Raw genomic sequence first — 27,546 nt, 5'->3', positions numbered from 1 at the left:
AAGTGGCAATTTCTAGGGTCGAGGTCCTCCCCCTGAAGCCAGCAACAGTTGAATTAGGATCTAAATGCTGCTCCAGAAAGCCTGAGATGACACAGCTCTACATTGGGGAAAAGATAAATGGCCTTTGAAGATGACTTTCAGGGAGGTACAAAACACACAGCAGCGGGTACCCAGCTCTGCTCTCATCAGGTATGCAGGAGTGACATCTGCCCTAACCAGTCTGGTGGTGACACTGAGGATGGAGTCTGGAGCTCTCTGAATTTTGAGGTTTCCTTTGGGTTTCTAAACTCCCTCCCAGCAAGTCAAACTCTGTAAAAGAAATGGTCATGCCACCCTAGTAAATACACTTTTTTTCCCCCCCATTTCTCTGTAAATACCCAGCTGCAGATTTGGTATTTTAAAAACCGAATCCATATACTGAGTGAACTGAGGATTTCAAATGGCACCACGGGTAGTTAAAGGCTGCATGGCAGCTCCACTGCAGATCCAGCTTTTCCAGCCTGAGCCCCTGCTAGCGAGAGAGAAGGAGCTCACATGGACTTTGCACTGATTTATTCATATCCCATCTCTTACGTGGGCGAGCTGAGCCTTCAGCTTTTGGCATCCTGAGCTTTGGTTGCTTGCAAGGACACGCCACGAGTACGAAACACGGGGGGGACAAGATGATGTTATTTCCATTTAAAACATTCAGAATATATGTTATAAGGAGAAAGAAGAGTCATAATGACACGGCTGATTGCTGTCAGAGTGCTAAGAGGGAAGGTTTTTTGGAAAAGGTATTATACAGCCCACTATGACTTGCATAATCATTTTAAAAGCCGTTCAGGACATCTTCCTGCCTTGATCCTGAAGAAGCTGGGAATAATTTAGAAAGCCATGGTTGTCAGTGTGGCTGAGCTCAAGGCTGGGCACAGTTACACCCACTGGGGTGGGTGCACAGGGTACAACCAAAGCCTGATGCTTGGAGTGCAGAGGCTTACAGGGGTGAAGTGTAAAAACATGTTCTGGTCATTAATTTGTGACGTATCAAATAGTTTGAGTATCGTGGCTGTCCTAAAATCATCTTTGTAAAACCTTTCTACTGCCCCATGAAGCAATCAGTAAGTCATCTCTGATGCCCACCTAGAGCACAGATGTTTTTCAGAGTGGCTGAAACAAAAAGCATCAGGGTATTTATTGAATCATATGTCCAAAATTTGAGGGGAAGCCTAAGGAGTTAACTATATCTTAAATATCTTACAGGTTATATATGATTCTGTGTTTAAGTACAAAAGGAAAACAATGACAATTAAATGAAAGATTTTGCAGGACAACATATTTCATTTGAACAGAAACTATAATTTTTATTAATTTTTTTTGTAAGGAAGTACTTCCATTAGGATCTGAGCTCCTTCTGCACATTTAATTCTCCTCTCAGCCAGTGACTCTGCAGTCCCTTTTTTCATGAATTGCTGACTCTGGCCCTGCCACTCGACATAACCACACGTTTCCTTAATGCTTTTTTTTGCAGTCGCTTTCCTGGCTCATCTTTTGATTTCCCAGTTGTATCAGCAGCTTTGTTGGAGTCATTCCATAACGAAGTGGGGAATGAATGAATTAATGAATCTGCCTGCCTCTGGAAACAGTGGTGAATGCAGCCAGAGTCAGCAGGCAGAGATGCTCTTTTTTTAAAATGATTATTATTTCCTAATTGGTGGTATATTTTTGATGCTGAGACGTTAAGAAGGACCTGCAATCTCAGATGTAAATATGCTAAATTTAAACATAAATGTATATAAATATAAACAGAGGGGTCAGGGCCTGATGGGCCGCTGGCACCATTTCACTGAGCAGGGTGGGAGCCATGGGGATCCATGAGCTGTTGATTCCTGAGAGATGATGGCCAAGATCTTCACCTCTATACAGCCTCAGCATTTTCCCCTCAGTGGTAAATAAGATTTATTACAAAATACTTGGAGAAGACCTTGTTTTCTCTCACAGACTCCTTGTTACAATGGCAGTTTCTCAACAAAACAACCTCCTTGAGAGCTGCTGTGAAGCCGGTTGGTGCAGGCTGAGGAGGAGTGATGTCGTGTGGTTCCAGCACGAGAGGAGCTTCTTCTGGGAGAGAAGTGGCATTTTGACACAATTGCCTGAAAGTTTGGCAGCTGAATTAGCTCATGCACACAGTCAGAGGGCAGCTTGGCATGGTGCTTCCAGAGCAAGGCTTTTGGGAGTCATTTTAGCTGGTCACTGAGTCACCTGGCAACCTCCTTTCTCTGTTTTTTTTGAGAGGCTGCAAGTGTCCTTTTGGAGCATTTCAGATGAAACCCCTCCTCTTGGTGAGGGCCTGGAGAGGCCCTTCCCATAACCAGCGTATGGATGGGCCCAGCAAAATGCAGTGATTCACGTGTGTGCTTCGTTCCTCTGGAAGGAAGGAATGGGAACCACTTCCTGTAGCAGCAGCATCTCTTGGAAGGTGGCAGTGGGGGCCATCTGAGATGCAGTAACCTCTGCAGTTGCTCAAAACCTTCCTGCAGGCAAAAAAAATTTCTGTTTCTGACATTTAAAAGGGGGGAAACAATAAAGACCTCACAGTTGCATTCATCTTTCTGGATTTGCACAGATTGCCCAGAGACAGAGATGTGGGAGTTCTTTCATTCAGTTTGCATCATACTGTGGATTTTGTTTGCTTTTCTGTGGCTGGTCCAAAAGCTTTCACATCAGAGACAAGGCATAAGGGGTCTCCATTTCTTCTTCCAACCTTTATCTCCCAGTTGGAGGACAGGTGAGACCCATCCTTTCCAAACTGGTGTCTGGAGATGGAAAATACAAAGTCTGCACGGCAGGGTCACTTAGCTCCAAAAAAAATCAGTGTTGAGGAATTCCTCAGTGGCAATTATTGACTGTTGAGGATGATCCCAAGGGAGGAGGACTGAGCAGGCATCTCTTTATAAACATTCCATGTTCTGTGTAAAGAGCTTATGGTAAACTTTCTGAGGGAGGTAATAAACAGTAAGCTCTAGAAACCCTTCAAGGGATCAGTTCTCATTTTTAATGTGGAGACAGAGCATTGCATGACAGCAACTCAATAGGTAATAGGATAAGAATTGACTTTCAAACCTGTTTTTCAGCACAGTGCAGAGTGGGGAAAAAAAAAAGACAAGAAAATATGTATGGAATAAACATTTCAAGTAGAATCTACACATTTGTGATTTATTGTAGACTGTGGAAATATTTTTTCCTTCAGTTATTATTACAGCAATGCAGTGTAAAAGCGGATAGTAAGAAGGTAGGAAACCCACAGTGATAACAACAGGCATGATTTTCATCTTCCAGGCACTTGCTGTGGATCCATATAATCTCTGGATATGTTTGTTTGCATTTTAAAGGTCTTTTGACATACCAAATAATCTGATTTTGTGTCATTTCTTGGTAAACACTTTACAGGTCAGATGTGTTTCATCCCAAAGAGTATTCTTATCAGAGGCTTACCATTAATAATGCATTAGGAAGCATTTGTTGCTGATGATCCTTCACTGGAAAGCAACCTTTATTACCAGTGTTATAGTAATAGAGTGATACCCTGAGAGCCAGCACAGCCTGTACAGGTTTAGAAGTAAAATAAGAAATGCAGTGATTCTCAGTGTAGTGAATGTGAACATCCCAGGGAGGATTTACAGCAGGAGGTCAGCTCTAGAGCCCCACGTCTCAGTGATGGGTGTCAGTGGCACATGGTGCTGTCACAGGGGTGTGTCCCCCTCCAGTCCCTTTCGTGCTTGTCACCCCCTGCTCTGTGACACTCTCTGGGGGCTGTAAAGTGACCTGTGCTGGGGCAGGCAGCCCCTGGAGCCCCTCCCTGATGTAGATTTGGTTTGTTCGTGGGTGCAACCAGCACAAGATGGGTTGGTGTTGAGACCTAGGACACATCTTGTATCTTTTTTTTTTTTTTAAGTAAAAGGTGAATTTTACAAATTACCAGGACACATTCATAGTAAATACAGGGCACTTGTGACAAACTGTGTGATCCTGTTATTAGCTATGACCGGGAAATCTGGAAAAAGCCCTACTGCAGCCTACCATGGCTTGGCCACTGCTATGTTAGTAATGCTGGCTTTGCAGCTGCCATCAAGTGCTGCAGAGGAAACTCAGCTTCAGAGGGTTGGAACTAAAGCTTTACATTCAAAACCAAGACATTTTAATTTCCCCTTCGCTGTGATACAAGTTGGTACCAATCCATCTCTTTTGGGGAGGCTTTTCCAGCAGACCCCACTGAGGATGTGGCCCAAAATGCAAAGAAGGTACATGATTGATAACAATTTTCCAAGTGTTTCTCAAACTCAGTCTTTTCTCTTGACAGATACAGGATTTCATATCCTTGCAGTTCTTATCCTACAGACCTCCCAACCTCTGGGAATGTCCATATTTAGTAATGTTCAGAATTATGTAATATTGTTTCACAGCTCTGGTTTTGATGTTTCCTTCCGGTTTGTCTGATCCCCCTGCTCACCTTGTCTTCTCTACGGATATGTCATCACTTTAATTCTTTATAATATTTCCTTTTATTATTTTTTTCTAACTCAAAACATAGAAATAGAGTACCCACATCCTTTACAATACAGGATAGTATTTTAAAATACTACTAATAATATCAACTCAGAAAAAAATGAATTACAGCTGCTTGAAGTTTCAGAAGTAACTTGAGACTTGGGGTGACTCATTTAATGGGTCCCTTATTTAATCCCCCCTCCCTGTGGGTGTCCAGCATTGCCTACAAAGTTAATACCATTAATTATCTCAAGCTGAGCACCCAAGGGACTGTTTGCTTTGGCAAACCTGGAATCTTTTCAATTGCTAGGGATAGAAATTATTTGAGTTACCTCCAGGGGTTTAGGGGGCTCGGAAGGGGGGGGGGTGTTTCTCTTTAATCTACCCAGAGCTGTTGCAGACTAATTCCCTGCAAGAACCTCTGTCTACACGTTTCTATATATGTGTGCATGTGTATGAGATAATAGAGAGTGACTGACTACAATATATGCATTTAAGCTACTCGTCTGAAAATTACTGAGCATTAAAATCCACTGGGAATCACAAGACTTCCAAATTAGGAAAGCACATGTCAGTCAGCGTGTGGAAATGAGTCCTGGTACAAGAGTAGCTTTCAATGAGAAGAATGAGTATTGTTCCCTGGAGTACATCAATCCTAGTTTGGCCACTCTGTACCAGCTTTTACTATTTTTCTCGAAGCATACATTGCCTTTTGTTATTATTTTTTCCTGTCTTTTGTTCCGTTGTGCATTTCTATTAGATGTGTCTCATGGGGCAGCTATCGAGAGACACACTGCTGTGCTGTGGCAAATGAAGGCATTTTCCACCGTAAACAAGGTATTGTGGGATTGAAAAGGAACGTGGACAATGACAAGTCCTGGACGCTTTGTAATTGTTTAAATGCATTTTTATTATATTGTGCAGTGACATAGAAACTCTGAAAAATTGGCTGGTTTGACCCGAGGTTGAAATGAGCAGAACGCTGCAGGGTAAATGAGGGGCTTTGGGAAAGATGGCATTTTGTTGGTCTAGTCCATCACTATGTATCTTTCCATGATTAAAGCATGTATTTTAATTTAAAACACTTGCAAGTCTGTCCCATCTCAAAAAAAAAAATATAAGACATCTTGAAAATCCATGGTAATAAGTTGAATCCTATTGACTGTCAAGCTTTTTTGTTCTAAAGCTCACATGGGCATGCATTGAAAATGGTATTTCTATACTTACTTTGAGCTGAAAAAGATAGTCTGGAAAACTATGTGGTCACAGGTGACTAATTTCTATCAGTACATTATTTATGTGTGGAAGAGTTTAGCAGGATGGTAGAAGACTCAAAATTTGGACTGGCTTCGTTCACAGTTTGTAGATCCTTTCTGTTACTGCCAGAGAGACAATGTTTAAAGTCATCATCTTGATTCATTAGTAGGGTATATCAGAACACTTTCCAAGGGTTTATTCTGTTGTTCCCAAATTGAAATGCTCAGATCATAACTGAGGAGAGCAGAGGGTTAAGCAGAGATCGTGGGAAATGGGGTCTCCCCTTTGGCTGGTGAACCAACCTGGTATTTACCTGCGTGTCCATTCACATGACAAAACAAACCATACCCTTTCACAAGGTCTGAAACTACCTTGTATCCACAGAAGTAATGAGATACCCCTCTGGATAAGACCAGGAAATGAATGATTAACTATAAGATATGACCCCAGGACTCACCTGCCTTTGATTTGAGGTGCTCTGCAGGCAGCTGCCCCCCGATTCCCGGGTGCCCCGTATTTGTTTCCGTCCTGTACATTCAGAATGACACTCTGGGAGGTAGGAAAGTATTTAGGAATATCTTATCTGGAAAGTCAAACAGGTTTTCTCCTCTGACATAGTAGTGTCTCAGACCTGACCTGAAACCAGTGGGGTTTTTAAGAGCTTTTCCATGAACTCTATTTGCTTCTTACTCAGTTCACTCTGCTTTTCCAGCTACTTCTTCTTGTTTAATCTCCTGAAAAATAGGGTAATTTTCTCTGTATTTTCAGTTAAAAATAGAAAAATAGAGGTAAGTTTTAAAAAATGCAAGCCTGCAATGAAGGCCCACTCCTTTTTTTTTGCAGAGGAAACTCATACTCTGATTGCAGCCAAAAACAGAGGGTCCCCTCCAGGATGCTCAGAACCATCCTTAAAGCAAACAAAAAGGAAATACAAAACTACTGCTGTTGCTATTCCTTATTTAAAAACAAACAAACAAACAAACAAAAACCCAACAAAACCTCTCATTTTTAATAGCTATATAGTTAAATAGATATGTGTTGGTCTCTTGCACTTGTCTCAGCAGTGAGAACTGGCACCAGTGTGAGCTCAAGGAGAACCAACATCCTTTTTACCTCTCGCTCACGGAGAATTTCTCAGCAATTTATGCTGCTGTCAGTCCACACCAGACATTTGCTTTCTCCTCGAGATTGAGTTTCAGCCCAGCTCCCATTTGTCTGGAGCACTGGCTATGCAAGCTGCCTTGACACATTAATTTAATTTGTGCTTCTCAATTCATACTCTTTCATTTACGATCAAATATCGGGAAAGGTTACAATTAATCAGAGCGCGGGAACAGAAGCCAGCAAAGCTAATGATGAATTACTGCGTTTGGGTGGCTCTGGAGGGGAATAATTGAGGTCCTTGTGCTACAGAAAACTATTATTAGTAAGTAAAAATTATCAAAGGAAGGCGACCTGCACCCATCTCCCATTTTGCAATCTGCATTTCTGTCAGTTTTCTCAAAAATGAAGCATTTTATTAATGCTCCTGGCTGCAATCAGTTTTTTTTTTTTTGGCTGTGTGGCTGCCTTGGGGGAAAACCTGCCTTTTCACAGGGCACTGGGGGGGGGCTTTGAGCCCAGAACTGTCCCCCACTTTGGGCTTGCACGTGATACCCGGTGTGCACGAAGGCAGTTTTTTAGATGCTAATAGTGTGCCCATCCCCGAGGGAAAAGGACTCTGCTGCTGCTTGCCCAGCTGAGGAACCACAGGGAATCCCTGCGGAAAATACAGGCTCACAAGCCTAATGCAGGGTGTGCTTCCTGATTGAAACTGAACTAATTGCGGGTTGTTTAAAAGCAAACATGTTGCTGGGCTGAGGCAGACTGAGCACAGAGCACCTCCCGAGGGAATATTTACAGCCCGGCCGTGTGCTCGAGGTGTGTGGGAGAAACCCTTGCAGGCTTCCCAAGGTGGCTCAGGGTCATGATTTCCTTGAGTTAGTGGGACACAGTATCTGGCTGCTGAAATACCATAAAAAAAACATACGTCTCATGCAGCTATGGTACACAGTCATTAAAAGGTCCATTTTTAAGTAAAAACACCCATCTCACTTTGTTATTCTGGATACTAACTTTGTAAGGTTATTGAGTTTTTTGTACAGGGCAGAATTTCACAGACCTTTGCTCACTGTTTTCTGGGGACACCTGGGATGGCAAAGGGCTGTTGTCAGTGTTTAGGGGGTGAACTTGGGGCTCCTTAGTAGTTTTCAAGATGACAATACAGAGTAGGTCTTTCCATCTTTAAAAGAATATCTGGTTGTAGGGGAAGATAAAAGTGGCTCTGACATTTTCATTGGGAATGGAAAGTCAGAGTTGAGCAGACTTCTTTCTTATTTGGTGAGTTGAGTGGACTACTCTTACTTGGGATGTGATAAAAGATACAGAACACTATTAATCTTAGGATTCAAGTCACCTTTTTTTTTCTTCTATTTCAGCTGCTTTTGATTTTACTTGCTGTAAGTGCAAAAATATATTCTTTGGGGGTAGTAACATATATCTGGACTTTCAGCTTTTCAGTTCATCAGTCCCTGAGTGTCCCCTGGTCTCAAGTACAGGAGAGGGACAACCCATGGGATGGGGTTGAACATTTAAGATTGAACCAACAGAGCAACCTGTCACCTCTGTGTGAGCTCAGAGAGATGAGCTGGCAAGGCTGTAACTTTTTTGGGGAAAGCTATTGCTGGAAATCCTGCCCTGAGCACAGACCATTGTGGGAGAGCATGAATGGGCTCCCCTGGCCCCCAGAACAGTACTGCCACCCTCATGCTCCAGGGTAGGACTGTAGGATACTTCTTGCTGGAAAAACACCTTCATTTGTGACTGGGAGGCAGCACAGCAGTAGTGCCATAGCTGACAGAGTGGATGTGTTTTGCTGGTCCACATCACACACACCTTACAGGGGCAGTGTCAGACACAGGGAATTTCCTCTCTGTGTGGGCACCTGATCTGTCATTGAAGGTCGGGGGTGAAATTTGGATTAGTCTGGAGGTTCATGGCACTGTGATGCTCAGTGAACTATTTCTATACCTAGGAAGGAGTGCAGTGCAAAGAGTCAAGTCTGGCATAGATCTAACAGGCAGGGTGTGCTGATTAGCATGTAATTCGATTTGTTAGGCACTACAGTAAACAGCGTTAAGTGCAAAATGCAGTGATTGCTCCTGATAGCACCCTTCGAGGGTTACCTCGGTACCTGCGGCTGTGGATGGAGGTGTGTCCTGGGTCTCCAGGAGGCACCAGCAGGGCTGGCAGTACTCCTTTCTTGGGCAGAGACAAAGAAGAAGAGTAAGACAATCACTGCAATTATAAAAGAGGTTGGGGTAGCTGTATCTACAGAGCACAACTCACACACTTCTCCTGCTATCCCTGTCCCTTCCCCATTCCCCAGTGGCGCAGCCGGGACGAGCCCTGCTGTGGGTTACTCAGGAGGAGAGGTGGTGTGATAGTCAGATTTTCCCCACCAGTACTGTGTTTTCCTCCAGTAAATGCCATGTCCGTATGTTTTCCATCATGGCTTTGGTAGAGAAAGTCCCTTCTCTTTATTCTTGTGCCGCGGTTGGACCGTGGGTTGGAGGACCTTGGCATGGCAGCCTGGAGCTGAACAGACTTCTCTCCTGGCTCCCCTGCTTAAGAACAGACTTGCTTTTGGTCTCATGCTGTCACACTTGCTGAACTCTTTGTTTGGTGTAACTAAAGGGCTGCCTCCCTCAAACCTCACATTTACAAGCACAAAATTTATGTGCTGTAATATTTCAGAGTAAGAGCAAGTGAAGTCTTTCTATGGAAGTGCCCCACTGAAGCCATGCAGTGATGAGTCCTGTTTTCTCTTCCCCCTCAAAGCCAGCTCAAGCCCACTGTCATCAGTGGTAGCTGTTTTTAGGACAGGCTCCCCTCATGTCCCCGTGAGATGTTGAAATCAGCCAGACCATCCCTTGGCAAAGCACGTGCAAGGAAAGGACAGACATCCTGGTTGTGCTCATCCCCACCAAAATAGCAACAAATTACGAGTATGATACCTCTCATTTCCTCTTGTTCCGTGGGGGTGAGCACAGGAGGAGCTGCACAGAAAAGTGGCATTTGTTGAGAGACCTGGCAAAATCAGGAGTATATTGGAAACTGTCGGGAAGAATTAAATTAAGGTTGAGTGCTCTGGCGGGGATGGCACACAGGCAGCTCTGCAGAGCTGCCCAACAGCCTCTTACCTCCCTGTGCCCCTGATAAAGGCAGGCAGTTGCCCCATTGTCTGTGGGATGTTTTCCTAAGTGACCCCATTAGGAAATTAGGGTTTCTTAACAACTGTGAGAGGATTGCTGTTTTGTTATGACAGAGTACAGGCAGGTGTCTGAGTGAACTTCAACTTCATGCATTCTGTGCTCTTGATAGAAATTCTGTAATTTGTATGCTATACATGCTATCCAGCATCCTGGAAAGGTCCATCATTTCTCTTCAAAGCACTTGGGTACCTCTCATTCCTGAAAGAGTTTTACAATTCTTGGAAAACATTCGTTCACTCATCCAGGATGTTTTCTGCTTCCACACCTAATTAAATGAGTAAATGCCTTTTTTTTTTTTTGTGTTGTATCAAAATGTCACAAAATTAATTTTAGCCATAGCAAAAATTAAATCATCTCTCCTTTTTTGAGACCAGGCATATCAGTGGAGACTGAATTGGGACACTTAAAAGCCCAGAGCTAAAGGTTTCGCAGACTTGGCTGCCCCAAACCCCCATCCTCAGACAGCTCAGGAAAACAAGTAGCATCGTTTCCATTCTTTGGGAGAAATCAGAGGAACTGAAGTTTCCTTGTGATTGCTGTGTGTGTTACAGTTATTTAGAGGGACTGTGCTAAGGAGAGGTTGGCTTGGCTTTGTAGTGGAGTGGAGAGACCTTGCTCTGGCTGATGAAGTGAAGCGACAGTGCGCAGCATTTATTATTGAAACCCTTAAGAGCTGGTGGAGGCTCTGCTCCTTTCAGGAGCACCGAGCAGCCATTTGCAGAGCTGCTGGGGAGGCAGGCTGCTGTTAACCAGGGTTCCTGGTCACCTTTCACAGATACAGCCCCATGGGAGGTGTTCTCTGGCCACTGATATCCACAGCATTGCTGTGTTTGCCCGCATGGCTGAACCCATCCCTGGCTGTGCGAGGTGCCAGGATCCCTGTCTGTCCTGCTGGAGCTTCATGCTTGATTTAAGCTCATCTAAACATGAGCTGCAGTCAAAAGGGGGGGCAAGTCCCACTGCCCAGACCTCAGACACCATCCCTGTGCAAAAGTGTGGCCTTGGCATCCGGTTTTACACTAAAATACTGTCCTGACAAAGTAAAGGTCCCACTGGGCCAAATTTCACATTTGCTTCTACCTGCAACAGCATTGAAACAGGAGAGAGCAACATGGCAAAGACCAATCTAAAACCAAAAGGGGAATATCTTGTTGAATGAATCTGCTGTTTATTTTTAAAAGCAATATGCACTATGCCAGCTGATGTGCTTTTAGTTACGTGATGTTGTTTGGAGCTCCGGAGGACCTGGAGCATCCAACAGCTGCGTTCGGATGCATGTCCAGCAGGAAATCCTGCAAGTGCCGGCATTGATCGGGCAAAAAAGTACATGTCTAGAGCTGATGGTTTAAAATGTTACTCCAATAGACTCCAATCTCACAAATTCCCATCCCAGAGGGTGAATGAAATCAATCCAGTGCCATTGATTTGCCGCCGGCTGCGATTTGTGGAGCCCTGCGGACGAGCGCTGAACACGAGCTGCTACCTGGCTGCTTCTCTTTGAGCCTGGAAAATAAATAATCTTTGAGCAGAGGCCAACCAGGATGGCTTTGGGTTAGGCTGGAAACCTGTCTGTGAGTGCCAAAAGGTACCCAACATGCACCAACAAGACAAATAAAAAGATTATGATGGTGGAAAAAGAGCCAAAGAAAGTATGCACGGGGGAGACAATCACCTGCAAATGCACAGGGGGGACTTACAAAGCAGCCAGCAATCAATTTTCAAATAATGGGCTTGATCTTTAAGTAAACTAATAAAAGGAAATGAGGGTGTAATAAATACCTGATTTATCATCCCATCTTTTTTTTTGCTGCAGCGGCAATACAACTGTATTTTCTTCTCGGAGCTTCTCCTCTCCGCCTCCTGAATCATAAAGTCAGGGCAGCACCTTTACAGTTGAGTCTCTCCTGTGGCACAGGAGGTTTTATAGAGCTGCCAGCCTCCTTGCTCTGCTGCTGTTTCAGACAGATGCTGCTCAAGAGCTCAGCAAGCCCTGCTTGAAATGGCCCAGAGATCAAAGTGGAGGACTATTTTGAGGCAGCAGAAGGCAGGCAGAGGACTTTGCCAGAACAAGACAGTATTTCACTGAAAAGTGACAGGACCACTGGCAGTTTCCCTGGGACCAGGAATTTGTCCTTACCTTATGCAGCGGATTTCTGGAGTCCTTCAGAAAGTCAATTCTGAACTTGCTTCGATATAACCATTAGTGTCCTCTACTTTGTTGTAAGGTGGGACCCACCAACCCCAAGGGTTAATGCAGGTTTTGGGTGTACTGGCTATTTCCTGTGACAGTAGAAGGAGTAAATACCTTCATCCCTTTCAGTTTACAGTTCATGCCTTCTTCCACTTTGTCTTTGAAAATTCTCCTGCCCCAGCTGGCCTGTTAGCCTGTGATCCCTGGGTGCCCTGCAAACCCTCCTGCTGCCTTCCCCAGGCTCCTCAGGAGGGACAAAGCAGCAAGAGGAAGGCAAACCAACCTGCTCTTATCAAGAAATAACAACTAAAAATTGACTAAAACACTCGTTTTCTGTAGAGCAAGTGCTGTAACAATTAGCTTTACCAGGCAGCCAGGCCAACCCAGGCCTCTCCAGCAATGCAGAAGTTGGGAAGGTCACATTTCCTCCATCAGCCTCCAGTTCCTTGCTTGTACAACATTGGAGGGACTCCTCTGTCTTCTCCACAGCACCTGCACAAAGGCCAAAGGAGCTGATCCTTCTTTCTGGATCTTGAAAGGAGCAGGGCCATCACTGTAGTGAATCCCACCCAAGTGGGCATAAACCAAGGTACTGTGGGCATGTGGGTCTCACAGCAATCATTTCTCCCCTGAAGGAGAAGTCATGTACTGTGATGTTTGTAGTAGCTGATACCTGATACTGTTTTTAAGCAGGACCCTTTCTGAATGCAGGTGAAGTCCCTTGGACCAGGTTAGAATTAGATCTGAGCTCTCTGTCAGTTTGCATGGCTGAATTGGCACAGCAGTAAATCTGCCTTTGACTGCTGGTGTGTGAGATCCACGTCTGACCACAGCAGGACTGGACTCTCATCTGGGATGGGTTGTCTGGTGGGTAGATTTGAGATGCAGAGCTGTGTGTGCATTTGCTCTGTGGTGTGTCAGGGCACAGCTCACCACTTACACCGAGTGCTGTCCTCTGACCAAAGCCATCCGCTGCTGCTGGCGTTGCTCCAGGCTGGGAGCTTCCATGGGATGTAACTTGCAACGGAGAGGGAAGCAGAAAATAGGACCTGGGGCTTTCTTTTCTGGCAATAGAGGCATTTTCGTGTTTCAGAAGGTATTATGAACATTTAGAGGTAAGAAATAAGGACGTTGTGGGTTTATTTCTTAAAATCTCCCAGCGAGGAGGTCAGATAAGCCCTTCCCTCACATAGATCTCAGTGTGTGGAGTGAAGTTCATGCAGGTATTTGGCTGAGGCCATCTACTAAAATTCCCTAGGAAGTAGAGAGAACGCCTTTGGGTTGCAACAAAGCATAAAGATGTGGCAAATATTTTTTTTAATTTTCTTTTCTTTCCTGTTTCCTTATGACTTCTCCAGATTTTTTCACCATGTTCGGGAAAAAGAAGAAAAGACTTGAAATTTCTGGGCCCTCTAACTTCGAGCACCGGGTCCACACTGGCTTTGACCACCGGGAGCAGAAGTTCACGGGACTACCTCAGCAGTGGCACAGTTTGCTGGCGGACACGGCCAACCGGCCGAAGCCTATGGTGGATCCATCATGCATCACTCCCATCCAGCTGGCTCCTATGAAGGTACAGAGTCCCTTGGGAGTTCCTCAGCCTGCCTTTTAATTGCTTGTAAACTTAATGAAGCAATGCCAGTGGTGTGTTGGCATTGCACAGTGGCTGTCCCGGGAGGCAGGCACGGCTGGGGAGCGTGCGAGTGCAAAGCCAAACATTTAACAGTAGAGCTGCAAGGGAAAAAAGAATTATACATATATATATATATATAAAAATTGTGTGAATGTCCCAGAAGAGTGTGAGTCATGGGTCTGGCAGGGGCCAAGCCCTCACGCTCCCAGGCTGCAGAAGAAAAAGCCACAAGTCCCCATGGAGGCCCAAAACAATGCTCCTCTGCAGCATAAAGCTCCTCGATAATTAATTTAAGAGCAGCGCTTTAGGCAAAGGCGGTTTTGGAGCAAGGGAGAGAGGGAAAAGTACACCAAAGGAAAAAAATTTAATTGCTTGTTCAGCCAGGCAGGGAGCTCAGGGAGGGATCTCATTGCCACCTGCTGCTGCCTGGAGGGGGTAACACATGGGGATGGAGCTGAACTTGCTGGGTGGTAAAATGAGGGGAAACAGCCCCAGGCTGTGGTTTGGGAGGTTCAGGCTGGACAACTGGGAAGAAAACTTGGCTTAGAGGGTAGAGCAGCACTGGACAGGGAGTCAGCATGGCTCTGGGATCCCCCTCCAGAGGCTCAGGATTCTGGTAGACAAATCTGCCCTGATGTAGCAGCATTTCTGGGATTGCACATCCTGACAGCCAAGTGAACCACACCTGTGTTGTGGTGGCAGCCTGTGCCCTGCCAGCCGTGTGCATCTACCCCTCATGCAGCTGCAAAATAAATTTAGGATTTCCTTTTCGTGGGGATTTTTCTGCAGCAAGGGAAAATCAGATAATCCTGAGAGCGTGGACCCTGTAGCTATATTTGATAAGTGCTCTTTGCTAAATTTACATTTACTACCTGCTCCTGAAGGGCACTCATCACTTGCTGATCAGGACTGCTGGGTGGTACTTCAGGACAAGGGGGATAAAACCAAGGCCTCACTATTTTTCTATAATAGAATATTGCACTGTATAATAGAGACCCAGAATAATGAGGGAAAAAAGTAGGCAAACCTTTTCCTGCTAGGGGAGGAGAGCAACTTTGTTCCACAGCCCTTCTTAAGACCAAAAATATCTCTGGGTGTTTTGACATGAATGCATGAAGATGTTTTAAAATGGGGAGGGGGGAAAGAAAGGTGTTTATTATCTTGTAGAGCTGCCATCTCTTTCCTGCAGTTCTGTAACCATCAAATCCATAAGCTTAATAAGTTTTAAAATGTAAGAGCTTTCTCAGCACTGTACAGGCCATACCACTCTGGGTCTCAGCCTGCAAATGGACGTGTGCAGTGCTCCCCAAATGGGCAATTGCCACGTTTTGAAGTGGAGAAAATCACTGTATTTCCATGAAATTTGTGAATTCTTGCTTTTCTGTCTCTGTACCAGGGGTCTGTATATGTGCAAATACCAGGAACTGGTATCTGAACTAAACTGTTTCTGGCTGTGTCCAGAAACCAAAATCCAGTTCCCAATCTGAGCTCATTCTCCCAGTGTAGCCTTGGGCAATGGTGGTCCTTGCTGCATCCGTGCATCCCACAGCATCTTCCCAGGATGTGTGTCCCAGGGACAGGATTCCTGCAGCCTGGTCCCCATTGTGGCAGTGGCTGTGGGGCTGAGCACAAACAAACCCATCTGCAGAGAGACCCTCAGGAGGGGTTTGCTGTGGAGGTGGGAGATGTGGATTTGGAAGGAGATTACCCAAATTGCAGCTGATTGCATGACACTGCTCCAAAGGTATAGTTAGATGAGGAAATGGTGTTAAGACTGGAGGATTCAAGAAATTCTGCCTTCACCCTCCAGTTTCTCTCCCTGCCAGAGACTCAGTTGCAGCTTATTGAAATGGGCCTCCATAATACAGAAAACACAGGTTATTTTTGATAGCAACCAAGAGACATTGACTATGATCTGAGAATTTGCTTTCAACCCTATTGCAAGATAACCATTTTACTGTATATTTTTTAAGAATTAACATCCTTATTTTGTTATAACAACTCATGGAGAGAAACTGAGTTGCAGCCACTTTAAAGCAAAGACTATTTAATGTTCCTAAACTAGCTCAGCATAATCATTTAATTTAGATGAATTTTTTTATGTGTGCACAGGCACCAGTACCTTTAGTGTTGAAAGGGCACTGAGGATTTCATAACTTCACTGAGAGCTGAAGATTTAAAATGCACTTGCAGTTCATGGAGACAGGAACCAAAGGTTCTGAGATCTCAGTATTGGTTACAACTTTCCCCTTTTCCACCCAGCAGTTCGTAGGTCACTTGATGTACTTGTGAATGCACTGATGTGTAGCAGAAGAAGGTTCATAATTTTTCCCTGAGTCATAGGAGTAGGTCATGCTGAGGCATTTGGCCAGAGTTGGTGCTGAGGTTTCAGGTCATACAGCAGCTCTGTAACTCTGCTCTTACGTGCTCCTGAATTTATTCTCTGTTTAATTCCTTCAGTATTGACTGTGCTGTGAGGCAGAAATGTGTCCCAGTAGGTGCTTCTTCATGGCTGAAGAGCAGCACAGATCATAGAGCCAGACTTTGAGATTTCTTGGGTTTGAGACAGAACTGGTGTTTGCTTGCTGTGGGCTTCACCCAGAGCTGAGGCAGAGGAAGGGAAAGACTTTTTTTTTTGACTTCTATAGATTTCACAGCTTTCCCTGTTAGTGGTGTTTGCTTGTTTCTCAGCCTGCAAAGCAGAGAGGATCTGATAGGCAGCGTATCCCTTTGGGTAAAGCCAATAAACGATAAATATTCTCACTACTCCATCTGTATATTCAAAGGCAGCAACAGCAATGATGAAGAGGCAGCGCCCTGGGCTCCCAAATATCCTGGGGGATGTCGTTGCCCTGCCTCAGCATTGGCTGGGATGAAAGGCTTGTAAGTGCTTTGGCACGCGGGTGGTGGCGGCTTGTCATGGTAATATCAGCCTTTGAATCCAAACCTGAGCTGACTGTACAAATTCATTCATTTCAAACACAGGGAGAGACAATAATGGGATTCCCCTTCTCAGTGTGGGTGACCCAGATACCAGCAGAGGATTGTGTATTTCGGATGCCACCACAAGTCAGTAAAATGCCGCAGAAATTTCATGAAAAATAGAAAGCGGCAGTGATCTTGATAGGTTTGTGGTGTAGAGACAGAGGGGGTGAAAAAAGGCTGATTTTTCACTGAAAACATCTCTGCGAGAAAAATGTGAACTGCCTGTGTCTACCTGCACTTAAAATAGGCTTCCTGAAGTCTGAGATCCTGATGCCAGACCTCTCGTTCCTCTTCCTTCAATACTTTGTAGTAGTTCTGTGTGTACCTGGAGCTCGTGGTCTGCGTGTTTATTCTTAGTACACAGCATGCTTGGCTTGTCATCACCCTTATACTACACAGAAGCTTCAGTTTGTTGCCACCCTTTGATTTTTGGAAAACCTCAGAGTCAATAACTAAGCAAATGCATCTCCACTCCACTCAAAATATTAGGAAAGCAAACACTAGAACCCTTATTTTCAGGATTTTTGCCAAAAGAGCTTATCATTGGCTTTGTAAAGATGCTCAGCTAAGATCCTTGAGTGCCTGCTGCTGTCAGTGGGAGCAGGATGGCACTGAAGACTTGTTAAAATCCCTTCTCATGTTTCCCAGTGCAGGGAACAGCTGAGCGTCCTCGCTTCTGTCAAGTTACTGGAGGGAAAAAAGCCATTTATTCATGAAAAAACTCCATGCTGAGGTTACTCTTTAGTTGTCTGCGCTGATACATGCGTGAAGCCTCCATCCCTTTGCTTTTGTTGATGCTTTGGGTAGTTTCATCATCCACACACTCAGCAAGATCAGATGAGAGTCCCCAGCTTGATGGTGACACAGTGATCGGTTTGTCCTCGAGGAAGAATGTTTGGGTGGCCAAATACACAGAGGCATCAAAAAGACTGAATCCTTCCTGCTGGGACCTCTGCATGTCCTTTTGCCCTGAACACGGTGCAGCAAATCCAGCCATGCTCATGCGATGGAATTTTCCTTTTCCTGAATTTTCTTCCCTCAGCTTGACATCGATGCTGTACTGTCAGGAAGGCAGCAGAAGCCTCTTGTGTGCCATGTGGGTTGAGCTGCCTTAAAAGTAGAGGACACATTGTCCTTTCCATCACTTGACCCAAATGCCCTTGAATGCCCCAGGTCTGAGCTGAGATGCACATTAATTTAAGATACTCGTCAACTGTGCCATTAACCCGTGGCAGTTCATTTACCTGGTGTTCTGAGCAGAGAATTTCTGCAGGGGACAGACCGCAGCGTTGCCAGCTTTTCTCCCACTCCTTCATCCTCATGTTCCAGTGGTCTAATCTGTGTGTTTTGCCTTGCTAGTTTTAGCTTTTCTCCCTTCTGCCTCTCAAACCCTGACCCCGATCCTGGTGAGTCAGCTGTAATTTGTAAAACTTTTCTAAGCTTCTATTGATGCATTTCAGCCTCTCTACTGCACAGGGGAAAAACAATCAGAAAGTGAGTTACTGGTTGTGGCCCTTTTAATAGCTCTGGCATGAAAATCAAAGCTTCTGTTTACTGTGCATGATGACAGATGAAAAAGAAGGTATTTCTCTTCGCCATCCTATTTGGCCTCTTAAAATATTTCCAGCAGTGAAATTCAAGTCTCCTTTCAGTTGTTGTTTTTTTCCTGCACTTACGTGCTTTCCTTGCTTAGATGGAAGACACTGTGCACAGTGATGCTGACTGGTCAAAGACCTCAAAGAGGAGATAAGCCAGGGTCCTTGTCTGAGCTTGAGCTGTCAGAAATATCCAGGTTTCATTAGGTAACTCCTTCAGCCCTCTCCTCCCACATGGAATTGCACAGGGGAAATGCCTGACCAGGAAATGAGGGATTTAGAAATAAAGAACCATTCAAAGGCTTTGCCTGCTGTTTGTGGGCAGATGGACAAATCAGTGGTTGTCCTGACCTCTCTTCCTCATCCACCCAAATGTCTACTTCTCCTTCTTGGTAACTCCTTCCGTTTAGTTATTCCTCCCATTCCTGCCTCTGTAGATGGGACAGTCTGAATTCCTTGCTTGAGGAAGGTTGACTCCCATCCCACCAAATGCTGTGGATCTACAGCACTGCTTGACAGGACGGGATTGGAAGGCTGCTGACGTCTCGTGGGCCTTCCTTGTAACCACATCATGAAGAGCCCTGCACATTAACTCACATTTCCTAATTACACGCCGTGCAATCCCACGTTGTACCTGGTGCATGTTCAGCTGGGAGAAGGTGGAGGGGGCGTCTCCAAAAAGGGCCAACACCTTGCAGCACAGGACATTCCAGGTGGAAGGAAAATGTTTTGCTGCCAAGTGTGATTGAGCAGCAGGGCAGCGGCCTGGAGGGACTGTGGGATCTCAGCCTTCGGAAAGGAGAGGGCAAAATTTGGTAGACAATGCCCTTAGCAGCCTGACTGGACTTTGATGTTAGCCTTGCTCTAGGCAGGAGGGTGGACTGCAGGCAGAAATGCCTTCCAGCCAAAGTTCTTCTGTGATTATCTTCATCTACAAGTGATTATGGTCAGATTTGCTGTTTTCCTGCAAGGCAGCCCCACTTCCAATTTATTTTGATCGCCGAATGGGAATGTTTTTCATGCTACATGGTGCCAGAAGAAAGTACTGCAACATTTTTCAGTGAAAGCTTTTCTTTCAAAGGGGTAATGCTTCACTCTTGAGGGCTATTTGGTTACTGCATTTACAAGTGACAGTGCTATTTCAGTTACTCTCTTTACCTCTCTGTACAGATATAATACAATTATGCCACCTAGTGTCCATGGATGTGTCTAACTGTGATATTCACTTGGTGTGAGAAGAGCCAAGTTGCCAGTTTTTTGTAGTCTTACAGGAAATCTATCACTGTACAAATAAAAATCAACCGCAGGACGAATCAGTGCAAGAAATACCCAGCTCAGAAATTCTTTAGAATTCATATCACTAGATTAATATATTCTCATATGTTCTACATTGTATAGAGGAAACTTTTGGTTTTGTTTCTGATCATCTGATTTCTGAAAATCACAGGTTTTATCTAAGAATTTTTTTATGTTTTAAAGAATATTGTTGCTGCCTGTGAAGTTGATTTTCATGAGAGACTCAGTGTTTAATAGTCATTTGGACGATGCTTTTAATAATAGGCTTTATTTTAGTCAGCCCTGAATTGGTCAGGCAGTTGGACTAAGTGGTTGTTATAGGTCTCTTACAACTGAAATAGTCGATTCCATTTCCTTCTATTCCATTCCATTCTAAAGGAAATGCCTCTTCTCGTGGGGCTTTATCTGATACGTTCTCAGATCTTCTTTATAGTTTTGAGTTTCTGGCTTTCTGAACAGCAAAATTCCTGGTCAGCTTGTGAGCAGCAGCTCTTTCATTTTCATACCATTGTGTTTCATCCAGCCTGACTTTTACGTTGTTCTTCCAGAGCCTCATTTGGAGGAGAAAAAACAGCATTATTGTAATCTCAAATTGACTCAAAACACAGGATGTTCCTCAGTTTTTCAGTTCTGCTACTGAACTAGAAAATCAATTATTCACATACCTTTTCTGACCAAGATATTTGTCCCTCATGGCAAAGTTCATGCAGGTGCATTTGGGGGTTTGTCTGCAGATGAACTGTAGACACCAGCACCAGGGTCTACAAGCCAGACCTGGCCATCACAGAGAAACACTGAGCTTGCCAGTGAAAAACCCTCTCCCAGCACACAAAGTAAATACTACTGGTGGCAAACCAAGTTTTCCTCATTCCATCTTATTTCTGTCCTTTAAATGTGCTTGGGTGATGCAGGAGCAGTGCCTGCAGAAATGTGGTTTTCAGAGGTGGTCGCCGCAGCCAGCGCAGGGTAGGGAATGATGCTTTGCTCCACACTGGACTGTGAAGACAAGTTCAGCACTGCAGTAAGACCTTAAGTGCATCATTCTGCCCCACTGCCTTGGAGGGGTGATAATTAGTTGCCTGCTGATCACGTCCCTTGTTTAAAAGGTCCCTGACATCCCTAAAAGAACGTGTGCTACCAACTCTCCTCCTGCAGACAGTTGGAGACAGGCTCACACCTACACCTGCACAGTCCCTCTGAGCCAACTGGGCTCTTCCCTGGAGGAATGTTGGAGTTTGCTGTCTGCAGCGTGGAAGGAAGTTTTTCAGAAATCCTTCATCACCTTAAGTAAGCTTTGTCCATGCAACAGTTGGCATTGAGTCAAATTGGTCTGCTCACATGACAAAGGAGTTACTTCACCTGAGCCTGCAGCAGGCATAGACAATAATACAGATCGATATAGATTACAGACTTCCATGGGTAAAAGTAGTTTTCTCCGGTATGATGAGTAAAAGAATGTTTTTAAATGCTGTTTGCACGTCAGTATTGCAATTTTAAGTAATATTAGTGTTGGAGCAGTCTTGCAAGGGCAAGCTTTAGTTCTACTTTAGAGAGCTTATGTGGGTGAGCAGAACTTTGCAGTACACTAAATAAAGATTGAAAGTCAATTAAGAGTTCACAGTCTACATCTGCTGAGGCCGACCAGACTGCTTTGGAGCTCAAAAACCACGTTAACCTCTAGGTCCACACATAAAAGGGGCAAACTCTCTGTCAGCATTTCAGAAATTGAATCTGGTCTCCTCTGGGAATACAAGGTTGGGAATACTCTCCGGGTAGCACTGTATAACCTGAAACAAACCAGGAATTAGATCCTGAGCAAGGACACTCATTATCAGGTTCTTTTTTTAACGAGGAAGTTAGTCCCTGAAGACAAAGCTATAGGACATTGTCCCAGTAACTCCTCTCGCTGGCTTGCCTGTCCTGAAAAATGAGCCTCACTCCCAGCTTGCTGCCTGGAGGTAGAAGACTCCATCACTGCTCATATGGCTGCTGCTGTTGTTGTTAGCTCCTCATTTGTTTAGCCAAGTCCTTTGCCTCCAGAACCTTCCCTGCACTGACCAAACTCTCTCTGGGGCCAGAAATGGGGTTTGGGCACATGAAGGACTGGGCAGGTGGAGGTGATGCTTTGGGGTGGCAGTGGGGTCCTTCTGGTTCCTGTCCTGTGGCAGTGGTCCCCCAGAGCAGAGCATGAAAAATAAACAGTAAGTGTAAGCAGTAAATGCTTTCTCCAGTGAATGTTTGGAGAGGCTGAAGGTGTTTTGCCGACCTTCAGTCTCACAGTCCAGCAAGCTCTGGCTTGGCTCAGCTGAGGAAGCTGAAGGAGTAGAACACGTAGTAGATTCCCTGTTTCCAGAGGCTGGCCAAACCTGCAGTGGTGCTGCTGAGGTCCCTGAGACGGCAGGCTGTGTTGATGTCAGAAAACTCGCTGCTCGGCCGTGGGAAACACTAGGTGGCAGCAGGAAATCTCTGGGAGTTCATATCCACACATGTCAAAAGTGGTCACAGACAGCTGAAGTAATCATAAATCTACTTGGGCATCCTGGTGGCTTTTGTTTGAGGCTTAAGCCCTCTTAGGAACAGGTCTGTGGAGGGGGTTTCCATATAAAATTGGTCCTGCAGCATCTGCACTCCACATCAGCACCGGGGCAGTGTTTGCTGCTTCCATTCCCATTTAACCATGCAATGACAGTAATCACTCAGTAACTGCACATTCTGCACATCTCAGTGATATATTTGTCCCTAGGTCTGCTGTTGAACTTGGTTTGATCCACTGTAGTCCAGAACAGAAACTATCCTGGTTATAGTCCCATTAAATTATGTTCCATGAAATAGAAATAGATGGTCTTTAAGGTCCCTTCCAACCCAAACCATTCTGAGATTCTATGATTATAACCAAACAACCACATTTATTCAAGCCCTGCAGAGTTTAGTTCAGTAAGAGTCGTAGGATCAGAGGGAAAAAAATGTTGTCAAGCAGCTCACTTACTTGTGGAGCCAAAGCTCAGGGTATAAATGCGATTTTTTCTATCTCCTGCTCTGACATGATTAGATCTGGGCTTTGGTGGCTCTGTAGGAATTTCAAAGTGCTTTGCTGCTCTTTCTTCCTTGTCTTCCCCTTCACGCAGGATCCAATTACACCAGACAAGTGCTGTGTATTACCAGGGAACAACACTGACTTACCTGCAGAGACTTTTAAATGCCTTTTCTGTTGTCTGTGGAATGAACTGTGTGGGCCAGAAAAAAAAAAAAAGGGCATTTCAGATACAGATCTTTGGAGATAGAAAAATGAACAAAAGAGAAGTATTTAAGATAAGCATTTTTATTTTTTAATTGGTGAGATTCAAGAGGCTTTGGCTCACACAGTTAAAAGAATAGCAAGAGACTGAATTGTACTCTGAATTGTACTGAATTTTACAGTTTTGTAGTCTGAACAGAACAGTAATTGGTATCTATGTCCTAGTTTGCATTTAATAGTTCTCACTGGGCACAGTGCAAGCGAAGATCCTTATTGCTAAGGCTTGTGCTTCCATATGAAGTAGGACTTTTCCTGAAGCATTGGGGTATATAGGCATAGAAATCTGGTTTAAACACACTGGCTTTTATGAAACATCCTGGGAAAACACTCTGGGGCAGGAGATGAGGTCTGACTCCCATCCCACACCCCGGGCAGGGGGAAGCATCCCCCATTTCTCTCTTACCAGCAGTGGCTGCACTGCCCTTCTCTTTCTTCCCGACTTCCCGTGCTGTCTGGCGGGGCTGGAGGAAGGGGAGGGAGCTCACTTTGTCGGGCAGATTAATTCATTAAGCGCGTCAGGGCCAATCTGCCACCGAGGACAGAGTGCACTTGGTGGCGACGCAGCCCAGCAAATCGAGTCAAGTCAAGATTACCCGAGAAATGTTGGAGCAGTTTCTTGTAAATGAGCTATTGTGGGGCTGTGCCGGGCATCACCCCTGAGAGCTCCTCTGCTGCAGAGAGTCCTCCGAAAGCTCCAGTCTCAGTCGAGAAGGGGATTGATTTGCACTTCTCGTTTGCAAGTGAATAATTAAAACGTCAGCTTGGGAAGCTCCTCCTGTCTTTCCTCTCACCTGCCTTGTAAATTTGACCCTGTCTATTAGATTTCTGCACAGGGGAACTTTTTTGCTGTATATCTATGTTTGCAGGTGAAAACTGCTCAGTGGGAGTCAGTCCCCCTTCCCTAGGGCATTCCTATGGCTTGCACTTCCCATTTGATAGCTGTCCTTGAAAGGGAAAAGTAATATACTTCCTTGGAAGAAAGAATGCTGCAATTTGTAATGCATATGAAATTATTTTCTGGTTTGATTTTGACGATACAAATTCCTGAGTTCCCTGAAATCAAGGAGTGAGCTTTCAGGAGAGGACTAAGGAGCCCGTGGAGACATCAGTCAGATTAAAAAGCACCTCTTACATGTGTGTGACCAGGAATGCACAATTTTAGTGTGTTAAAAAGTAACACACTGAAGTTTTTCTCACTGTTCTAAGGCCATGGGGCTGAGGCATTTTTTGGCACATCACTGGCTGCAGGAAGATTTCTCCTGCTGTACCTTGACAGTCCCTTCCCTGCCACCATGACCAATGCTCTGCATGCAATATCCTGCTCTTCCTCAGTGTGTTAATCCCAAATTTGCAGGGTTGTGATTGCAGTGCCTGTCTCAGACCTGGGCAGGGCTCTGCTGGGCTCATGGGTGGTGATCCCATCGCTCTGTGAAGCTCTGGCTGCGCAGCCCTGGGGACTCAGGCACTCACCAGCTTCTTCTTCCGCTCTGTGCCTCCACCTGATGATTTATGAAGTGGGAAGGTAATTCCCAACCCTCTGCCACGGCTTGCAGAGCACAAGGAACTCCTTGAGCTGACCCCATGCACTCTGAAACAGGAGTGTTGACTTTGTCTTCAAGTATCTGCCATGTTTAAAGCTTCCTTTGCCGTGGCAAATCGCAGCCAAAAGTAATACGGTTTAAATTGTTTCTTCTAAATTAACAGACTGTCAAAATCCTTATTTTAATTAAAAGCAGGGAGATGACCCTGACCGCAGCGGAGTGACCCAAGAGCCTCTGCCCTCCTAAGCAAGTGCCCCACTGCCAGAGCTGTCAGATGAAGGCAATTACTTCTCTAGGCGTAAAATTTTATCACACTGGAATTGACTTAAGTATTTCAGAAAGCTCCATCAAACCACAGCCAGAAATCTTTCACTGAGAAAAAAAGCACCGGGATCATTAATTGGGTTAATGCTCCATCAACCTTGTGTTTGTTAATGGGCATGTTTGGGGCACGAGGGGAACCTCGTCCAGGGAAATGTCATCTGTGCTACAGAGAGGGTTTATGCTGCAGTGTGACTTCGTGCATTACAGGCTGTCCCTCTCTTCAGGCTTTTTTAGTTGGTGCTGCAGTTGAGAGCAAACTCCATTCCCATGTTGGCAGGCAGTACCAGCACCCTGTACCACAGGGGTCTGTACAATAAAAGTATGGGTGAGCGAGACTGGAAGGGTGGGGCACTGGTTTTTTCCTCCTCTCCCCATGAAAATCCCACACCAACACCTTTCTGGACCTTAGAATAAAATCTGTGGTAGTGTCATGCGCCTCAACTGTACAAAGACCTTTGTTTTTTTAATGCATATCATCCGTGGGAAGACTCACACGATGTGCCCCACAGTTCCCAGCACTAATCACATAGAGATGTAAAATGCTGACTCTGTGCCCTAAAAAGTATCAGTGTGTGCCTCAGTGTCAGCACTGTGGGAGACACACAGCTCCTGTGGAGCACATCAGTGGGTTGTCAAAGTCGAAGTGGTTGGGGAGGTGGTGGTTAAATATTTGTTTAATTCCTGCTATTTCTCATGCCTTTGTTGAAAAAAGTGGGGTTTTGTTTTCCTGACACCTCCCCCACATAAAAACGCGGAAAATTAACAGTCTAAGGCTGCAAATATTAGGTGTAAGGACAACTGGCTGATACCACGTGAAGACTGATGAAGGCTGGGTTGTGCCTGCAGAGAATTCTGCATCCATTTGGGCTCACCCCAGGCCCCTGGAGGTTCCTCTTGCTATCTCACCTCCCTGCAGTTTCTCTAGGGGAGTGCTTGCTCGGAGTTCAGGGAGATGGGCAGCAGAGGCAATTCACACCTCATTTAAAATGCATTTTTGCAATGCATTTTCATTAGAAAGTGGTGATGCCAGAACTGAAAGAGGCATCAGGATTGATACCACTCCTTACTTCATCTTATGTTCCCTGCGTCGTGTCTGAGGATGAAGAGCTGTAGTGCAGAAGGATGTCATTCCCATATCTCTCCCGTAGCACGTCAGTAATCCAGCACAAACCAGTTCCCAAGCCCAGATCTCTGAAGTTCTGGTTAGAGACACTGGAGCTTCAGTGTGTTATATTAACTGCCCTGAATTCTATGTAGAATTCAGAGCCCTGCCTGTGGCAAATATTGGTCCTGGAGCTGTGACATCCCATGAGCTTCCAGTCTGCTCCTGTCTTGGTGCTATGAGACAGAGTTGTGTTCCTTGGAGGGAAGGATTTCTCTCCTCTTCCCCAAATGTCCCTAACTTTGCAGTGTTTTTTGGCTGCCCCTGCAGCCAGCCCCATTGGAAAGCTCTGGGGTGCTGCTCCTGCGGGGTTTCTCCCGTGAACTGCCATGAGGTGCTGAGTGGTGCAGAAACAGCTGTACCTCGGTGGGTCATATGGGATTGGCTTTGCAACTTCCTTGGGGAAAGAAAAAGACAATTCCACAGAGGCATTGGCAAATGACATGGCTTTGAAAGGGGGAGAATAAGGTACCCGGCCCTGGTGGTGTTCATCAGCCACAGGCTCCCCAGAGCACTGATCTTTTTCTTTTCCTGACTGAAAATGTTAATTCGATAAAATAGGAAACTTTGGCATTGATGAACGAATTTTATCCAGGATGTGGCCAAAAAACTACAGTCTTTGGTGTGGTTTGGTGCAGCTTTTTAGCTTAGCAGGTCTGCTCTGTGCACTGTTGTGCTGAAACCGTAGCCTTAGGAAAATGCAGCACTATTAAGAGGGCAGGTAAAATTCCTGCAGTTAAGGTTTTTGAGAAATTTCATCGTGTGGGACATTTTGCTTTTTCCTTCCATCTTTGGATAAAAGAAAATTTTAAAGGGTCCTAAGTCTCTATGACTTTGGTTTGTGATTTCTCCACTCCTGTCCCTGTGAAGTGCTGTATAACTCATCAGTAACACATACACCAACTTCCTCTCTCAAACTAAAACTTCTGAGTCACAATTCACTCTCATTTGTTGTGTGTCTGAGAGATCTGTGTGTATATATTGCATAAAAAATTGCACATATCAGCTGTGTTTAAAGTAGGCCCAGAGTAATTACTTTTGACATTCAGTATTCTGTAATAGCATTTCAAATGACATATAACAAGCATTTTTGTGTATTTAAAAAAAAAAATGAGGAAAAGTTACTTGAATGTAGGTATTTCAGTGGAATTTTAAAACTAAATGTTTTGTTAAAGTTGCTGTATTTTAAAATGTCAAAAGAATTATGGGTGAATGTGATTATAATGAAACGTTGCTCTTGTTGTCATGGAAACTAACTTTTAAAAGTGCCGTGCAGGGTGACAAATTACACAGTGCCGTTTTGGTGAGCCCTTTTTTTTTACAGTTTCCCATTATTTTGCTTTTGAAGAATTTTAAACAGCTGGCACCGGTGTTAAGGATATTACACTTCTCTCAGACCTTTAGCTGTGCCTTTATTTTGATCCATC

At 44.8% G+C, this 27,546-nt stretch overlaps 1 protein-coding gene and 1 long non-coding RNA gene across 9 annotated transcripts in view; both read left to right on the top strand.

Annotated features, from left to right (window-relative positions):
• PAK5 (p21 (RAC1) activated kinase 5) overlaps positions 1-27,546 on the top strand; it is a 198,780-nt gene that overhangs the window by 146,212 nt on the left and 25,022 nt on the right. For 5 of the 8 annotated variants that reach the window (XM_027653870.1, XM_027653871.1, XM_027653869.1 and 2 more), the window contains one exon: positions 13,647-13,861. In XM_027653870.1, coding sequence (XP_027509671.1) covers positions 13,647-13,861 — 215 coding nt within the window. Of the gene's footprint in view, positions 1-12,769; positions 12,878-13,285; positions 13,385-13,410; positions 13,512-13,646; positions 13,862-27,546 lie in introns of those variants that run through there. The other 3 variants (XM_027653874.1, XM_027653872.1, XM_027653875.1) reach the window with 3 other exon arrangements.
• Positions 5,287-6,702, top strand: LOC113952135. The gene is made up of 2 exons (XR_003529407.1): positions 5,287-5,364; positions 6,628-6,702. It is a non-coding gene; the product is annotated as an uncharacterized LOC113952135 (long non-coding RNA).

This window comes from Corapipo altera, unplaced genomic scaffold (genome assembly GCF_003945725.1).
Source record: "Corapipo altera isolate COAL_440 unplaced genomic scaffold, ASM394572v1 70, whole genome shotgun sequence".
Classification (NCBI taxonomy): domain Eukaryota; kingdom Metazoa; phylum Chordata; class Aves; order Passeriformes; family Pipridae; genus Corapipo; species Corapipo altera.
The sequence above is the reverse complement of the archived record's forward strand: the minus strand, read 5'-3'. Positions and strand labels throughout refer to the sequence as shown.